The sequence below is a fragment of the Ostrea edulis genome, chromosome 6, assembly GCF_947568905.1.
Source record: "Ostrea edulis chromosome 6, xbOstEdul1.1, whole genome shotgun sequence".
Taxonomy (NCBI): domain Eukaryota; kingdom Metazoa; phylum Mollusca; class Bivalvia; order Ostreida; family Ostreidae; genus Ostrea; species Ostrea edulis.
This window is the reverse complement of record NC_079169.1, coordinates 66,318,787-66,332,998: the sequence shown is the minus strand read 5'-3', so window position 1 is coordinate 66,332,998 and position 14,212 is coordinate 66,318,787. Positions and strand designations below refer to the sequence as shown.

At 32.9% G+C, this 14,212-nt stretch overlaps 1 protein-coding gene across 23 annotated transcripts in view; it reads left to right on the top strand.

Moving 5' to 3' along the window:
• The first annotated feature begins 313 nt into the window (after positions 1–313).
• LOC125682998 (cytosolic carboxypeptidase 2-like) overlaps positions 314–14,212 on the top strand; it is a 71,609-nt gene continuing 57,710 nt past the window's right edge. For 19 of the 23 annotated variants that reach the window (XM_056140482.1, XM_056140466.1, XM_056140464.1 and 16 more), the window contains exon 1: positions 7,910–13,809. In XM_056140482.1, coding sequence (XP_055996457.1) covers positions 13,659–13,809 — 151 coding nt within the window. In that variant the 5' untranslated portion in view covers positions 7,910–13,658. Of the gene's footprint in view, positions 905–4,531; positions 4,587–7,844; positions 7,866–7,909; positions 13,810–14,212 lie in introns of those variants that run through there. The other 4 variants (XM_056140471.1, XM_056140470.1, XM_056140462.1 and 1 more) reach the window with 3 other exon arrangements.

Below are 14,212 nucleotides of genomic sequence, written 5' to 3'. Positions count from 1 at the left end.
TCTTCTTTATCTTAATCATATCTCATCCTCCAAACACACCATAAATCCATGAATATTTATCTCTTACCATGTTGGACTTCTTCCCAATATGGCGTCCAACCAGAAAAAGAAAGTAAAACGAGCATTTGTTTTTAATAATCAATATTGAAAAATATCAATTAAGATTCGAAAAAATGAAAATATTGCTGGGTATAGTTTTTGAATTATAACATGATAATCATATATATATATATTTTAAAAGCCAAAAGTTAATATTTTCTGCGGGGTTGCTAGATCATTCGGCACTCCTTGGTCGATTACATCTTTCCATGAGTAGCGAGATTTGTGCATGACAACATCGTCTGCAGCGCAATATTTTATAAGACCATTTAACACATATTATTTCAAAATACACTATCGGTAGATGAATTGTACATTTTCAATGAAAATTTACTGTGAAGAAAACTCATTTCTTAACCATTAAGAGGAGGTATAAATCAATTTACTGGTTTACTTTCTTGCGTATGGTGGCGTCTTTTGGTGTAAATAGTCACTAACTCAAAATAGAGCACGTTGGTTCTTGATAATGAATAATCCAAGTAGCATTTAGCGGGGATTTAAACTAGAAGTATTAGAAATCGCACAGTGTGTTATTTTAACTGATTATGATTTAGAATTTAGTGTAAGTAAGGGATAATCAAAAAAATGTGTTTGTGACAAGCGATTTGATTCAAAGGACCTTAGGAAAAGCTTGATCAGTAAGGCCTATAGTCTTAAATGGCAATTTTAATTAGGGAAACTAGTTGTACTCCGTCAATCATTGCCAAACTTATGCCTGGGTGTGTATTGGCTATTTGACCTGATTAGAAACTATGCCAATAGTTTCACTATGTGGAATTCTGACAGTGAATTTCAATTTGATCTGGTAAGTGTAGATTTAAGTGGTCATGGACTAGGCATACACTGATAATGGTGTTTGCCTGTTTGGTTTTCCCCCCAGAGTTTTTCCTTTGAAAGAATTATTAGTTGGACAGGTATTTAGTGTATTCAAGCTGGTTGTACAAATCCAAGCTCATCATTCATTTATACTTTAAAATTAACTTCCAAGGAACTTGCATATTTACATAATTTAATTATGTTTAATCTCGATCACAGTGTTTTTGTGATCATGTAAACATCACTGTACATTGCTGATAATATATGATATGTGTCTGATGTCTTCATAAATATAATTTTCTTTGAATGTCAACTTATAATATATGACTTGCTAAAATGTACATGTAATAGCAGAGTTAACATCATACAGACCAAAGTAAAATGGAATTCACTAAATTACATGAGGTTCTACAATTGCAAATGCTTGTTAAGATATAAAAAGCAAAAGTCAAGTCTAAAGCAAATATCTGTGTAAGATTTTCTTGAACCGCTAACGGCTTTAGCATGCCTTGTCATTGATTGACTATTGACTGTTTTATCTGTGTATAGGTAATGCTAGGGAATGTTAATGTTACCAGGTACAAGAAGCAAAGCAATTCAGATATGTTGTAGATAATACAATCACCAAATCTTGATCTTGTTTTTAAAGTGGAATTCTATTCATTTACCACAACCTGATTGGGTTCTTTAATCAATTCTTTAACAAGGTGGCTGCAAGGAGTAAGGGTTTGGACTTAACTCCCTCTTAAAATCAATTACTTTATATGGTACCCTATTACACCACAAAGGGTAAATTTTTGCCCTTTCCTTTTTCATTATTAATATCCTTTCCAAAACCAGTTTCCTAATTCATTAAGCCTACTTCTTATTTTAAACCAATTTATAGTTGTTTCTTGATCTTGGTTATATATGTACAAAAATATTTATACCTTCATTTTCCATCCTTTGATATACATGTAACACAGCGACCATACAGTACAAGACTTTTCAAAATAGAAATACATTGAATTATTGATGTGTCTGATGTTTTAATTAAGTACCGGAGATTGTATAATATTTTCCATTTAGCCCTCTGGTCTCATTGAACATTAAACTTCTTAGATACTTAAGCTAAAAGCATAATATCAACTTCAAAAATGTCAGTAATTGTTTTATCAAATGATTGAATAATTCCATTGTTATTTATTACAATAAGCTGAACGAGAGTTTATACACATAAATAAAGCTGTAAACGTGATGTATTCATACGCTCCTGAAAACAAAAAACATAGTGCAGGGAAACTATTCGCAGTTTATTCAGTTTGTGAGTAAAATGTCCGTAGTTTACGCATTGATAAATTCTTCAAAAAGAATGTTTAATCCTATAATAATTCAAAATATCAAAACTGGCTACTATATAGAGCCCACAAACCAACACTTGGTCGGCCATCTTTGAATACACTGCTAAACTGCAGGACCTGCTTAACAGTGTTTGAAACTTGTTGTAAAATTAACTATAGACATGCAGGGCTGACTGTTTGTAAAAATTGTGAACCCTGCCAAAGACCTAGCCCTGAGAAAATAACTGCCATTTTGAAATTACTTCTATCAATAACTATCTTCTAATTGATTTTAAAGTGATTATGTGACTATAGGACTTGGTTCCCATAAACTTTTATCCCAATCATATATAATTTTATAAAGCCCCTTGGCTTGTTACAACTTTGTTGCTGATATGATAAGTAGATTTGATACATCTAGATTTTATTTAGGGGAAATTTTAACACGTCCGATTGGGCGTCTTTACAAAGAAATGTGTTCGCCCACTGAAAAATTTATGTGTCTTGGGTGGTCGGGTGCAGTTATTTCAAACACTGACTTAAATGAAAGTTTTGTTTATTATTTGACTAAATAATTGAAAACATGAAAACCAGCTACAAAACCTTAAGAGCTTACCAATGATACCTGATCGGTCATTTTTAGATTAATTTTGAAGTTACTATAATTCTCAACGATTGTTACTCAAATTGATTGTTACTCCAGTTCATCATAGAAAAAAGATTATAGAGAAAGATAGTTAAAAGTGAGTAGATTTATAGAGATGAAAGTTTACATTGAATGACCAATGTTGGTGAAATGTTTTATTCACCCCAAATTAACATGCAGGTGAATATAACATTTTATTTTTCCTAGGTTGTTAAATCTCAACCAATTAGAAAGTGCAGAATTATTCGATCGTATAATGATAAGATAAGACAACACTGTACATTCAGAAGAGCCAAGTTTTATAGGTCTTTCAGTTTCAACAGGTGTTGTACAAGTAAATTCAAGGGTTTGTATACAGCACATAGTGACCCATAAAGCAGCTACGATCAAGTTCCGAAGTAAACATCCGCATATAAATGTAGACAGGTGTAATAATATATTCACATATATATGGGTATAATAAGTAAACAAATTTCAAATACACATTACAACAATGAAATATTGCCTTATCTATACATGAGCTTTTCATGCGCATTTCATAAAATTATATTGAACCCTTTTAACGTGAGATTTGTTTATATTAGACAATATAGAATTTGAAATATTGGAAAGACTTGATTAACAGATATTGCAGTATTTGATTCAATTTAATATCAAATACCTGTGGAAACCCCATGATTAATATAATATAGAATGTTTACTTGGGGATGTACTTCCTCTACTCTTTCCTTGTTGGATTTGTGAATAACAATCATTGACTCTTGGAAATGAAATTGTTTGTGTTCTTGCACTGAATAAATTTATTTTAGCCACCTGTATAGAACATGTCGATATTTAAAGACTTTGATATTCTCTGCTTCTCTGCCTTTGAGACTTAACATAAAAGGTTTCACCTTGACTGCTTTGTCAATATAAGCTCCGTTTACATACCTTTAAATCTTCTTTCGAAGGATATCATTTTATTTATGAAACCCTAAACCACATAGAGACCATGCAGTGATACATTCAGTCTTTAAAATTTCAAACTCTTATGAAAAACACCTTGTATACAAATTTTCAATATTGACTAGAATCGAAATCACAAGGTTAGCAACAAGATTTGTTTTAGATACGTTGGTCTTCTAAATATTCTTGTCAGTTAGATTAGTAAAGAAAATTTCTATGAGAAATAACCCAACATGTATTATATCTGTTGTAGATTCATAAATGACACATATCAAACATGTCATGTTACATTTATATTGTATCAAGGTTGTGACCAGAGCATGTATCATAATCCTAGACCAAGGTCATTTGACAATGTCAAGGTCACTTTAAGAAAATGTAATAAATTTACATGCAGAGTTTTTGAAATTCAGTCTGAACAATGAAATGCTTGGTCACTTACTACTGGTCTGACAGAATTTTCGGTGAGCAAATCCTGTGTATGGCATACTTTTCATGAAGAGCTAACACACCTCATTAAGTATGTTGGCGTAAAGCGTCGCAGCTCATGCTCTCACATAATTGTATGAATGGAAACATTTTGCATGATCCTCATTATACATACTAGTCAGACAATTATATTTACATGTATCCTGCCCAATCCCATTCAAAATCGAATTAAATATTGTTTAAATTAGATAATTATGTTATTTTCTTTCCATTTCAGAATCCTTATGACAGTTTTATGCGCAAGCATCTGGAACATTATGGATACTACACAGGTATAGACACATGAATACATATTACAGTGTATATATAACTGCATGTACATACTGACTGTATAAATTCACCAAAGCCTTTTTGTTTCTATATTATATTTCTAATGCATGTTAATACCCACACATTCAGCATGAACAAAACATGCACTTGCTGTAAGACAAATTTTGTTTAGAACATGTACATTACTTTTGTATGCATAATAGATAATACATGTAATTTTAACATTATGTTTTTTTTTTAAATATCAATCAACAGCACAATATACTTAGAATTGTCACTAATTCACCATGAAAAATTTTGTATTCTGAAGTCCCAGTTGTTTTTTCTTTTTTCTTTGTGATTGATGGTATGGAAGGGAAGGGGCTGCCAGTTGCAAGTTCATCCCAAAGTAACTATAACTTTTTCAGTGTACAAGTTCAACTCTTCACTAAAATGCAGCATAGCATGCTTCCAGTCATGCTTGGGGTGCTGCATTAAAAAATTTTTGGATGTGATCATGCTTATAAATATCTAGATAAGGGAATACATGAGTAATGTCCCTTTCAAAATCAAAGGGGCCATGCATGAATACTGGTACATATTCAAAACGTTGTGCATCTGGCTACTGTGTTATTAGTGAATATGACTCAAGGGAAGATTTTTGGATGTTGCAAATGATTTACTGTGTGCGAGAGATTAAATGACCAACAGGTTAAAGTGTGTGAGATTAAATGACCAACAGGTTAAAGTGTGTGAGATTAAATGACCAGGTTAAAGTGTGTGAGATTAAATGACCAGGTTAAAGTATATGAGATTAAATAACCAGGTTAAGATATGTGAGATTAAATGACCAGGTTAAAGTGTGTGAGATTAAATGACCAGGTTAAAGTGTGTGAGATTAAATGACCAACAGGTTAAAGTGTGTGAGATTAAATGACCAGGTTAAAGTGTGTGAGATTAAATGACCAGGTTAAAGTGTGTGAGATTAAATGACCAGGTTAAAGTGTGTGAGATTAAATGACCAGGTTTAAAAGCGTGTAGTAGTTAGAACTATATTACATGTAGCTGCTGAACTGTAGTTCTCTGAAGAAGTATTGGGACAGATCTGATCTCTGATCTGTCCGGACATTTTCTCTGAGAGAGCTACAGTTCTGCAGCTAGAGCTATATATACAGACTGGATATTGGCCTGGGTAGCTCAGTGGTTAAAGCACCTGAGTGACTAGTACTGCAGGGGTCCTGGGTTCGATTCCTGATCCAGCCCAAAAATTTCTCCCCTCCTATACTACAGTTGGTGCTGTTGACTACCCCTGCACTGCAGGTTAATTGTCATGCTAGAAGTGAAAAGAATCTGAGTTGTGTGTCTTTGAGGGCGAAGACAAATTAAAGGAGGGAGGAATGTAGTAGTTACAGCTATACAAGACCATGGATATCAGCCTGGGTAGCTCAGTGGTTAGAGCACCGGACTAGTAGTGCTGGGATCGATTCCCGGTCCAGCCTTTGATCAGAAAAGCTCACTTGAGTTGTTATGTTCTTCTCCCAGATTTTGAACTCTGACATTCATGTGTTAAAACTCCGAGAGGACTATGGTATTACAGCTACTAGTGTATAAATTCGGTTTTGTCCCTATCATGACTTGTGGAGTCTGATTTAGGCCACAGGAGAAGTTTGAAGTTTTACATTGGAATATACAGAAAAATTACTGACAAATCTTATTCAGAAGAACCACAAGGGTTTTTATTTAAACGATAAAATACTTTCTTTGCTGTTTTATCAGGTGATGAAGGTAGCATGCGTTAGCGGGTTAAGCAATTTTTTCTGCAATGATTGATACCTTCATCACCCGATGAAACAACAAAGAAAGACATTTTATTGTTTACATTTATATTTTTAAGTATTTTTTTTTAAGATAAAGACTATATCTAAGTACTATAATATCATATTGTTGACCCATTCATTACATTAAATAGAACAGCCAATGCACCCATTGACCTTGACGACACTCCATATTTGGTAATGATTACGTGGATAGGTGGTACTAAAAAAATGGATCAAACTAGTTTGCAACAAATGTGTATTCATTGTCTGTGATGAAAGCAATCTCAATTTCAAAAGAAATATAAGAGAAAAGTAAGTATATATATATTATTACTACAGTAACTTGATCCGAAGAGTCGGATCACGTCAAGTTGACAGGCGCGGATCATCAGATCACATGAGACTGCTTAGGTGAGGGTCCCGGTTGTGACCCATATGCCTCTTGTCTAGATTATGTTTTGAGGAATCAGCATAAAATTTGATTTGTAGGTCTCGGATGAATTTAGAAAATAACCATTTCTTTGCATAAGTTGCTGCACTGTACTTAAAATTCATTTGGATACCATATAAGCAGGATTTTTAGCAAGGATTTGATTTTGGCATTATTATCGACAGTGCTGAGATTGCTAAAATTGAATATTGGTAATATTTATTCCCTTTCATAGGTAATAGTTATATTTCTTGGAATTATAAAGTTGCTAAAATTAGTTCTAGCTAAATATATAAACCCATAATTTATGGAAAAATTGCTAGATTTATGTCTCACTAAAAATACCACTTAATTTATTCAGTATGTTATTTAGTTTGGCCTGAATTTCTACAAAAAGTTGTGAACCTTTGCTTCTACATCACTTTCTACAATGGGGTGGGGGACATGTGTCCTGATAAATCATTTATAGTCTCAGTATGTTTACTGCAGAATTCTTTTTTTCTTTTCTTTTCATTTCTTTGTTTATATTTCCTAAAAGTTTTTTCTGGTTACTTTCATTCTGTGTACTATATTGTAGATTAACTGAATTCACGCATGATTAACAATTAATGTATGTACATAAAATACCAAATTAATTAGTATACATATATTTTCATTCTGCAGTTCAAATATCCAAGCACAAATGCAACAATTAAAGAATTTGAAGTATGCCAAGTTGCCAGTCAATGAAATCAATATTGCTGTTGATTTGTGTGAAGACCATTGATTTGTCAATTAGACCGTCAGTGTTAATTAGAATAATCCTGAAAAGAATTCCCTTGCTGCGTCGATTGTTGCAGGTTCACTGTTGAACGTTTCAATTACCTGTTTGGTACACCCAATATCAGTGGCGCCGGGTTCAACAAATGATTTAAATTGGTTGGGGTGTTAGCTAATTTAAAAAGCAAACAAGTTCATGTACACTCCGGAACAGGTATTTCAACAACCCAGAGAGAGTTACTCCTCTTTTTACATTATTTTCTACCTCTTTCTAGCTCAAACTGAAATTGACAAATGTAAGTAAGCCTGATCTCAACTAACATTTTTTATGATTATTTTTTTTTCACTTGTGCTTTTTTTTTTTACACTGTACATATAACTGTAATGTGAATGTTTAGTGCCTCACCATTTTTTCCACACATTTCACTGTCCTAATACGCAACACTAATACATTGTTTCCCAAGTTCATTGTACTCTTACCTATACATCGTATCATTCTCAGAAATTGTTTTCTTTAATTCATATGATGATGAAATCGTTTCATTAGAAACAAAACCACAGGATTCTATTGTGGGCTAGGTTTACTGGCTTTCATTCAGAAGAGCTTATGCAATTTATGGTCTTTTTCTGTCTTTAATAAAAACTATTAATGATCTACTGCTTTTGTGATTCAGGGAAATTCTTAGAATATTTGGACTACATTGAGACACATGATTTTGTACATGGGTATTTCATTTTGACAAATATATGGCTGCCATTTCTAGAAGTAGAGTAAATTGTTATATCAAATTTATATTACTCCTAGCTGCTACAGTTTTTGTCTGCCTTCTATGAAACTGTTAATAGATCATGGGTACATGATTTTTGTCATTTGAAGGAACAATCTCATTGCTTTGCTAAAATAAGAATAACCTGTAAAATCACTTCTTTCTCATAATCACAAGGTAGTCATATATGCTTGAGGGTAAAGCCATTTAAGGACAGTAATCAGAAGACTCCATCAAGACGGTAACTCGGACAGTAATCAAAAGACTCCATCAAGATGGTAGCTCTACTAATCAGACTTAAGTAGTGTAAGGGAAGATACTCTGCATATTATTCCAGGTTGATTTTTACATCTGTCATAGCAGTGTCTTTGTTTAAAGCAGTTATATTTTATAGGATTTTATATATTTTATAGGATATGTTAGTGGCGGTAAATTTGAGATTAGTGTGATTCAGATTGATTTTATCTTAATTTTTAACTGGATTAGAATTTGCTCATAAGTGTACTTTAGATTAAAAATATTTGTTTCTTATTTTGCTTAATATAGCCAGACAAATAATTTAGGTCTGCTTGTTTTCAAATTATATGAGTCAAATTCTAACTTGTGCATACATGTATATGCAATATAGTCATATGATAGAAGTCACATTCAGTATTATTTGGAATATGAGAAAATCAAGGTTAAAGTGGAATGATGGCCATATAATTTAGCTGCCCTCCCTCTTAGATACACATATCAACACTTTGCCACAAGTTACATCCCTTGTTGGCCATTTGGAGTGAAAAAATCTTATTTCCCTATGTTGGCCTTTGTAATTTTCTGATCTGTAGCATTGACATTTGTTATTTTTTCATCAACTGCAGTCAACTAAAATAATACTCCAGGGTGGGGCAACCCATAAACTTGTATAAAAACTGAATAATTAGCTATAATTCACAGTTGTAACCTCTTATTTTTGGTAGGTATTCACCAATTGACCATTGGTTGGCTCTGCAAAGGGGGATGATAAAATTATTATTATGTATTAATCCCTTCCATAAATTACAAGAAATGGGAGTTTTGAAATGTAAGCCTATTCTGACAGCATAGTTTCTCCTTTAAAAGTGTACATGCTTTTCCTTTTAAAGCGTACATTACTCCTTTTAAAGTGACCACCGCGGTGGTTTAGAGGTAGAATGTTCACCCCGCATGTGAGAGGTCAGGATTCAAATCCCGGCCGCGACAGACCAAAGTTGTTAAAATAGGTATAGTGACAGTTCCATCGCCAAACACTCGAGGCATCAGGTGTGAATGTCACAGGTCCTTTTTCACTCCTCAATGGTCGTAAGCACCGAGCAAAGGCCTAAATTTGAAGCCCCTTACCGGTATTGGTGACGTCTCCATATGCATTATTGAGTGAAAAATTCTTGAGAGGGATGTTAAACAAGATACAATCAATCAATCCTTCTAAGGTGTACATGCAGAATTCAGGGTTTGAACCTAAAACCTGCTGCACACAACAAGCAAAGAACATCATTATAGCCATTTTGTAAAATCTACATTTAAAAAAACCTTGTTACAATGTATATAGTTTTCAAACTTTTATATAGATTGTTGCAATCTATATAAAAGTTTGAATACTATATCTAGCAATCTGCTTTTTTATATACATGTAATTGTTTTTGTTCTATGATAGAACTTGTAATGATACTTGATATATCATGCATAATTTATTATTTTAGATGAAGGGCTGTGCTCAAGTTCAAATTTTTTTTGTATATATGTCAAAGTTTGATAAGTTTGTTTACCACCTTCTTCTATTGATGGACTGAATATCACAGATTCTGAAATGTAAATCTCTTTTTCTCTGAATTTTCCTCTTGTATAGAGATTTAAATTTATTTCCTTTTTCAAAATCAGATGCAGCAATTCTATTCAACATTGCCACTTATACTTTTCGAGGTTTTCACAGTGATTTTGAGTTAAAGGGCAATGCTCATGAAAAATGTAATAAATGCAGATTTAAGCAGAAATATTACAATGTATATACAGTCCACTCCGGAGATATTGAAATTGTTGAAATATATATATACACAAAAATCTACACATGTTTTACCAATTGAAGAACTTCCAAGTTGAACCAATTTTGCATACTGAAATTTTCCTGCATTGTAAGATCATTCACTCCAATGCAAAGTAGTAAAAAGAAAATGTTCAAAATTTAACCTCAAAAAAGTTTTAATTCATTCATTTAAACTAATAACTGGAAGATACAATTTAAGACTTGGTGACTTTGTCTTGTAAAATTTGCCCCAGAACTTCAGATTGGAAGCTCTTTGAGAGCTGGAGAAATTGCTTACTTATATAAACCAGGCTTTGTGAATATAGCATGAAATTAAACTGAAGTCAGAACTGAAGTTTTGTATATAAACTTGTTTAGTTACAAATATTACACAAATACAGTAATGACATTTTGAATCATATTAAAATCTAATCTCATCGTGAATTTTCTCGACATGAAAATGTTAACATCATATGGATTAGCTCAGTTTGAAAATTTGACTTAAGTTTATTCTCAATTTATGGTCATGAAGCCTGAGTATATTTATAAAGTAAAAACTTTAATTTTGTAATATTTGATAAGACTGCTTACAGAAGGCAGTTTGCATTTAGTAATACCATGATTTTCTTTTTTGTTCATCTTAAATTACCAGAATTGCTTTTTGAATGAAAATCTTTTTCTTCAAAATCTCAATCTATCTACTCAAATAATTTTACTATTGAATTCTTTATTAAGGTTTAATGAGTTGGTTCTTTGAGCTAGCTGTTTTATGAGCCGTTTTACTTCAAATTATTTTGTAAGAAAACGATTGAACTACCCTCATGTGTATTCAAGATTGTTATTAAATATAAATCAATGCCAAGAGTAAGTTTAAGTAGTATTCATTTGGCCCCTATCAGAAAATTTGAGGATATATTTGCACAGAATTTATTGGATAGCTCTTCTTCGGGATGGGGGATGTTTGTTTAAATTTGTGCGTTTATAAAATTTCTTCTTGTCAGAAATCTACAAAGTATTCAACCATACCAACAAAAGAATTTAAAACAAACTAGACTATTATGATGTTTTAGGGATTAAGAGCTCCGTACTGGTAGTCCAGGCTGAATAGAAATGCAAACAATCAACAAGGGGGAAAACCCTGCATTCATTTGGCATTAGAATATTTTAACATGTTAAATACAAATTGATTAATCTACATTCATTCAGATCATGATGCTTGTTTACATTTCAGCTTGGGGTGTAACAATTCATTATAGATTATTTAAAACATGCATCGGACGTCTTTCATGATTCTGAGGTTGTTAAGATAGATCAATAAATTTAAATGCAATATTAGAATAAATATGTTTCGTAACCGGTAATAATGACTTTTATGATTGTACTTTATAACAAACAAACGATACAAAGGATTTGATATGGTTTGTAAACTTGCTGCCTCAGAGCAAGTAAAATTGTATGGTCCTAAAGGAAGAAATATTGGTTTTGGTAATCTATCTATGCAACTGCTCTGATCTATCACAAAATATTGTGAATAACTTTGCTTCCATTTCATGGAATGATTTCTGAACTTATAGGATGAAAGTGTCCATAATCTGAAGATGTGTTAATGTGATCTTAAATCGATTAAGGTCACATCACCAAGGTCAAGGTCACAGAGCAATCTGAATTTGAAATCATGTCTGAGCTTTCTCTTTACTTTCAATTGCATGCTTTGGTATGTTGTTGCCCTTGAGCTAAATGTGACTGTTTTGATTGTGAATGAAAGTCATGTTGCCAGGTCAAGGTCACAGGGCAATGGGATGTTGAAATGGCTTCCAAACTCAGTGCTACATTTTTTTCTCTCTCTCTGGTTTTACAGACATCAAACTCTAGAATGTGTTTATCCAAATTGCTTAAGACCTTTGATATGAATTGAACATATTCTATTGCATCATAAGGTAAAATGTTCAAAATGGGAGCACAAGCACACTCTGATTAAGTTGGACATAGTTCATTCAAAATTGACAAAACAAACATCAAATGGTATATGCATATCATCGATCCAGTTTAAATTTTCACCATGTAAATCGACACAGATTATTGGTATATTATCCTTACTTGTCAAAGTTATGTAACAAATATTGGGTTTATCTTCCGTCTAGTCACCCGTCTTGTATGAAATTTAATCTCGACTGTTTGTAAAAGTCTGAGGAAGCAAACTTGCAAGTCTGAGTACTATAGAAAGTAAAAAACAGCTTTAATTATTTGATTTTAATCTCAGCTGTATTTCAAAATTGGAACTTGGACCAGTTAAAAGAGATGACACAGGGTTCTAGTCCTCAGCTCAGGTTTTAACTAATAATTCTTAAACTCAATACCTATTTATGTTTGGCACAATACTAAAACCGATATTTTTGATATGGTCTAAATGTGTTCTTTTATTAATCAGGATCCCCACAATGCAGAATTTTAAACGGCTATGCATAGCATGAAAGAATATAGCATTATTGTTCATGGAGTACCTGTTGAGTGGCCCTTTAATTAATAAAGAAAGGCTTACAAAAATACTATGTGATAGATTATACAATTGTGACCAGGCCTTCCAAGCAACGGACTGCCGAGTAAGAGGGGGGGCATCAATCTATCTTGTCAACCAGTCTGAGTAATAGACAACTGTGGCAGGGCTAGGGCAGGCAACCATTAGTAAAACAGAGAAAAGTATTGAAGCTCACTAGACCTAGCTGATTGGATCATAGAATTTTAAATATTCTCACTCGCAAGGACTTGCGGTACAGACATGCAGAGATAAGGACTAGTGTGTAATCGGTTACGCTATAAGAACTTTTTCAGACTTGGATTGCTAGTAATAAATATGCATGATAGGAAATTGAGTGCTTTGTTATGAAGTAAAATAGTCTGCAGGAGTAATAAAAATGGGCATGGAATTTGGAGGAACTATAGAGTTACAGCATTGATTTATGTGTATGGATTTAAAAATTTAGTGCTAAAGAGTCGTAAAATGGCATTATTGATGAAGTTTTTATTGGTTGTCAGGACTGTTGATTCGTGTTTATTGAAAGTTGCCCTTCACGAGATGTGAGCAAACTGAATGTAGCAAGAGGAACTACAACTGAGGAATTAAAGGAGAAGAATTTCTTGGCAGTGCATTATTTATTTATCGCTATTAGAATTCACTGGATCTGGAGGTTATGTTTCCTTTTATTGATGGTTTTGGTTCGTGATGGATCGGAATGAAGTTCGTAGTGGTTTCCACTTCATAAAGTTGGATTTTATGTAATTCGATGAAGCTGGATTCTGAGAAAATGATTTCTCGGCCGAGAACGTCTCAGTCTGCACGATCCCGGATTAAAGGACCTATTTATCAAGAGGAGGATCCCAGTAATTTTTGGGAAGTGGACTTATCTTTTCGACCCATAGATATTTCTATATTTGGTATGTTTAGAGTGTAGATTTTGTACTAGTTACTTACCATGAGAGTTTGAAGTGTCATAGTGACCTGACTAATTAACTGTATGTATGTTGATTATTATATAGTTACAATCATTTTAGTATAATGTACTAACAACTAAATATTTGAGGGATTTGTGCAGTTTTTGTCATTTTGAATTTCTAGAAAATTAGCATGAGTGTAAAAATTTGAAATCCATCAGAAACTGGTGTTTATGTACTTTATTACAAATTATAATGATTGTCTATCAATATCAGTATTGTGCTGAGTCCAGTTTGACCCTTGACCTTTGACCATGTGATCTCAAAATCAATAGGGCAATGTTCATTGGATAACAAGAGTTCTATTACCTTGTCTCCCAGGGGTCACTGAGACTTCAGAAAGGTT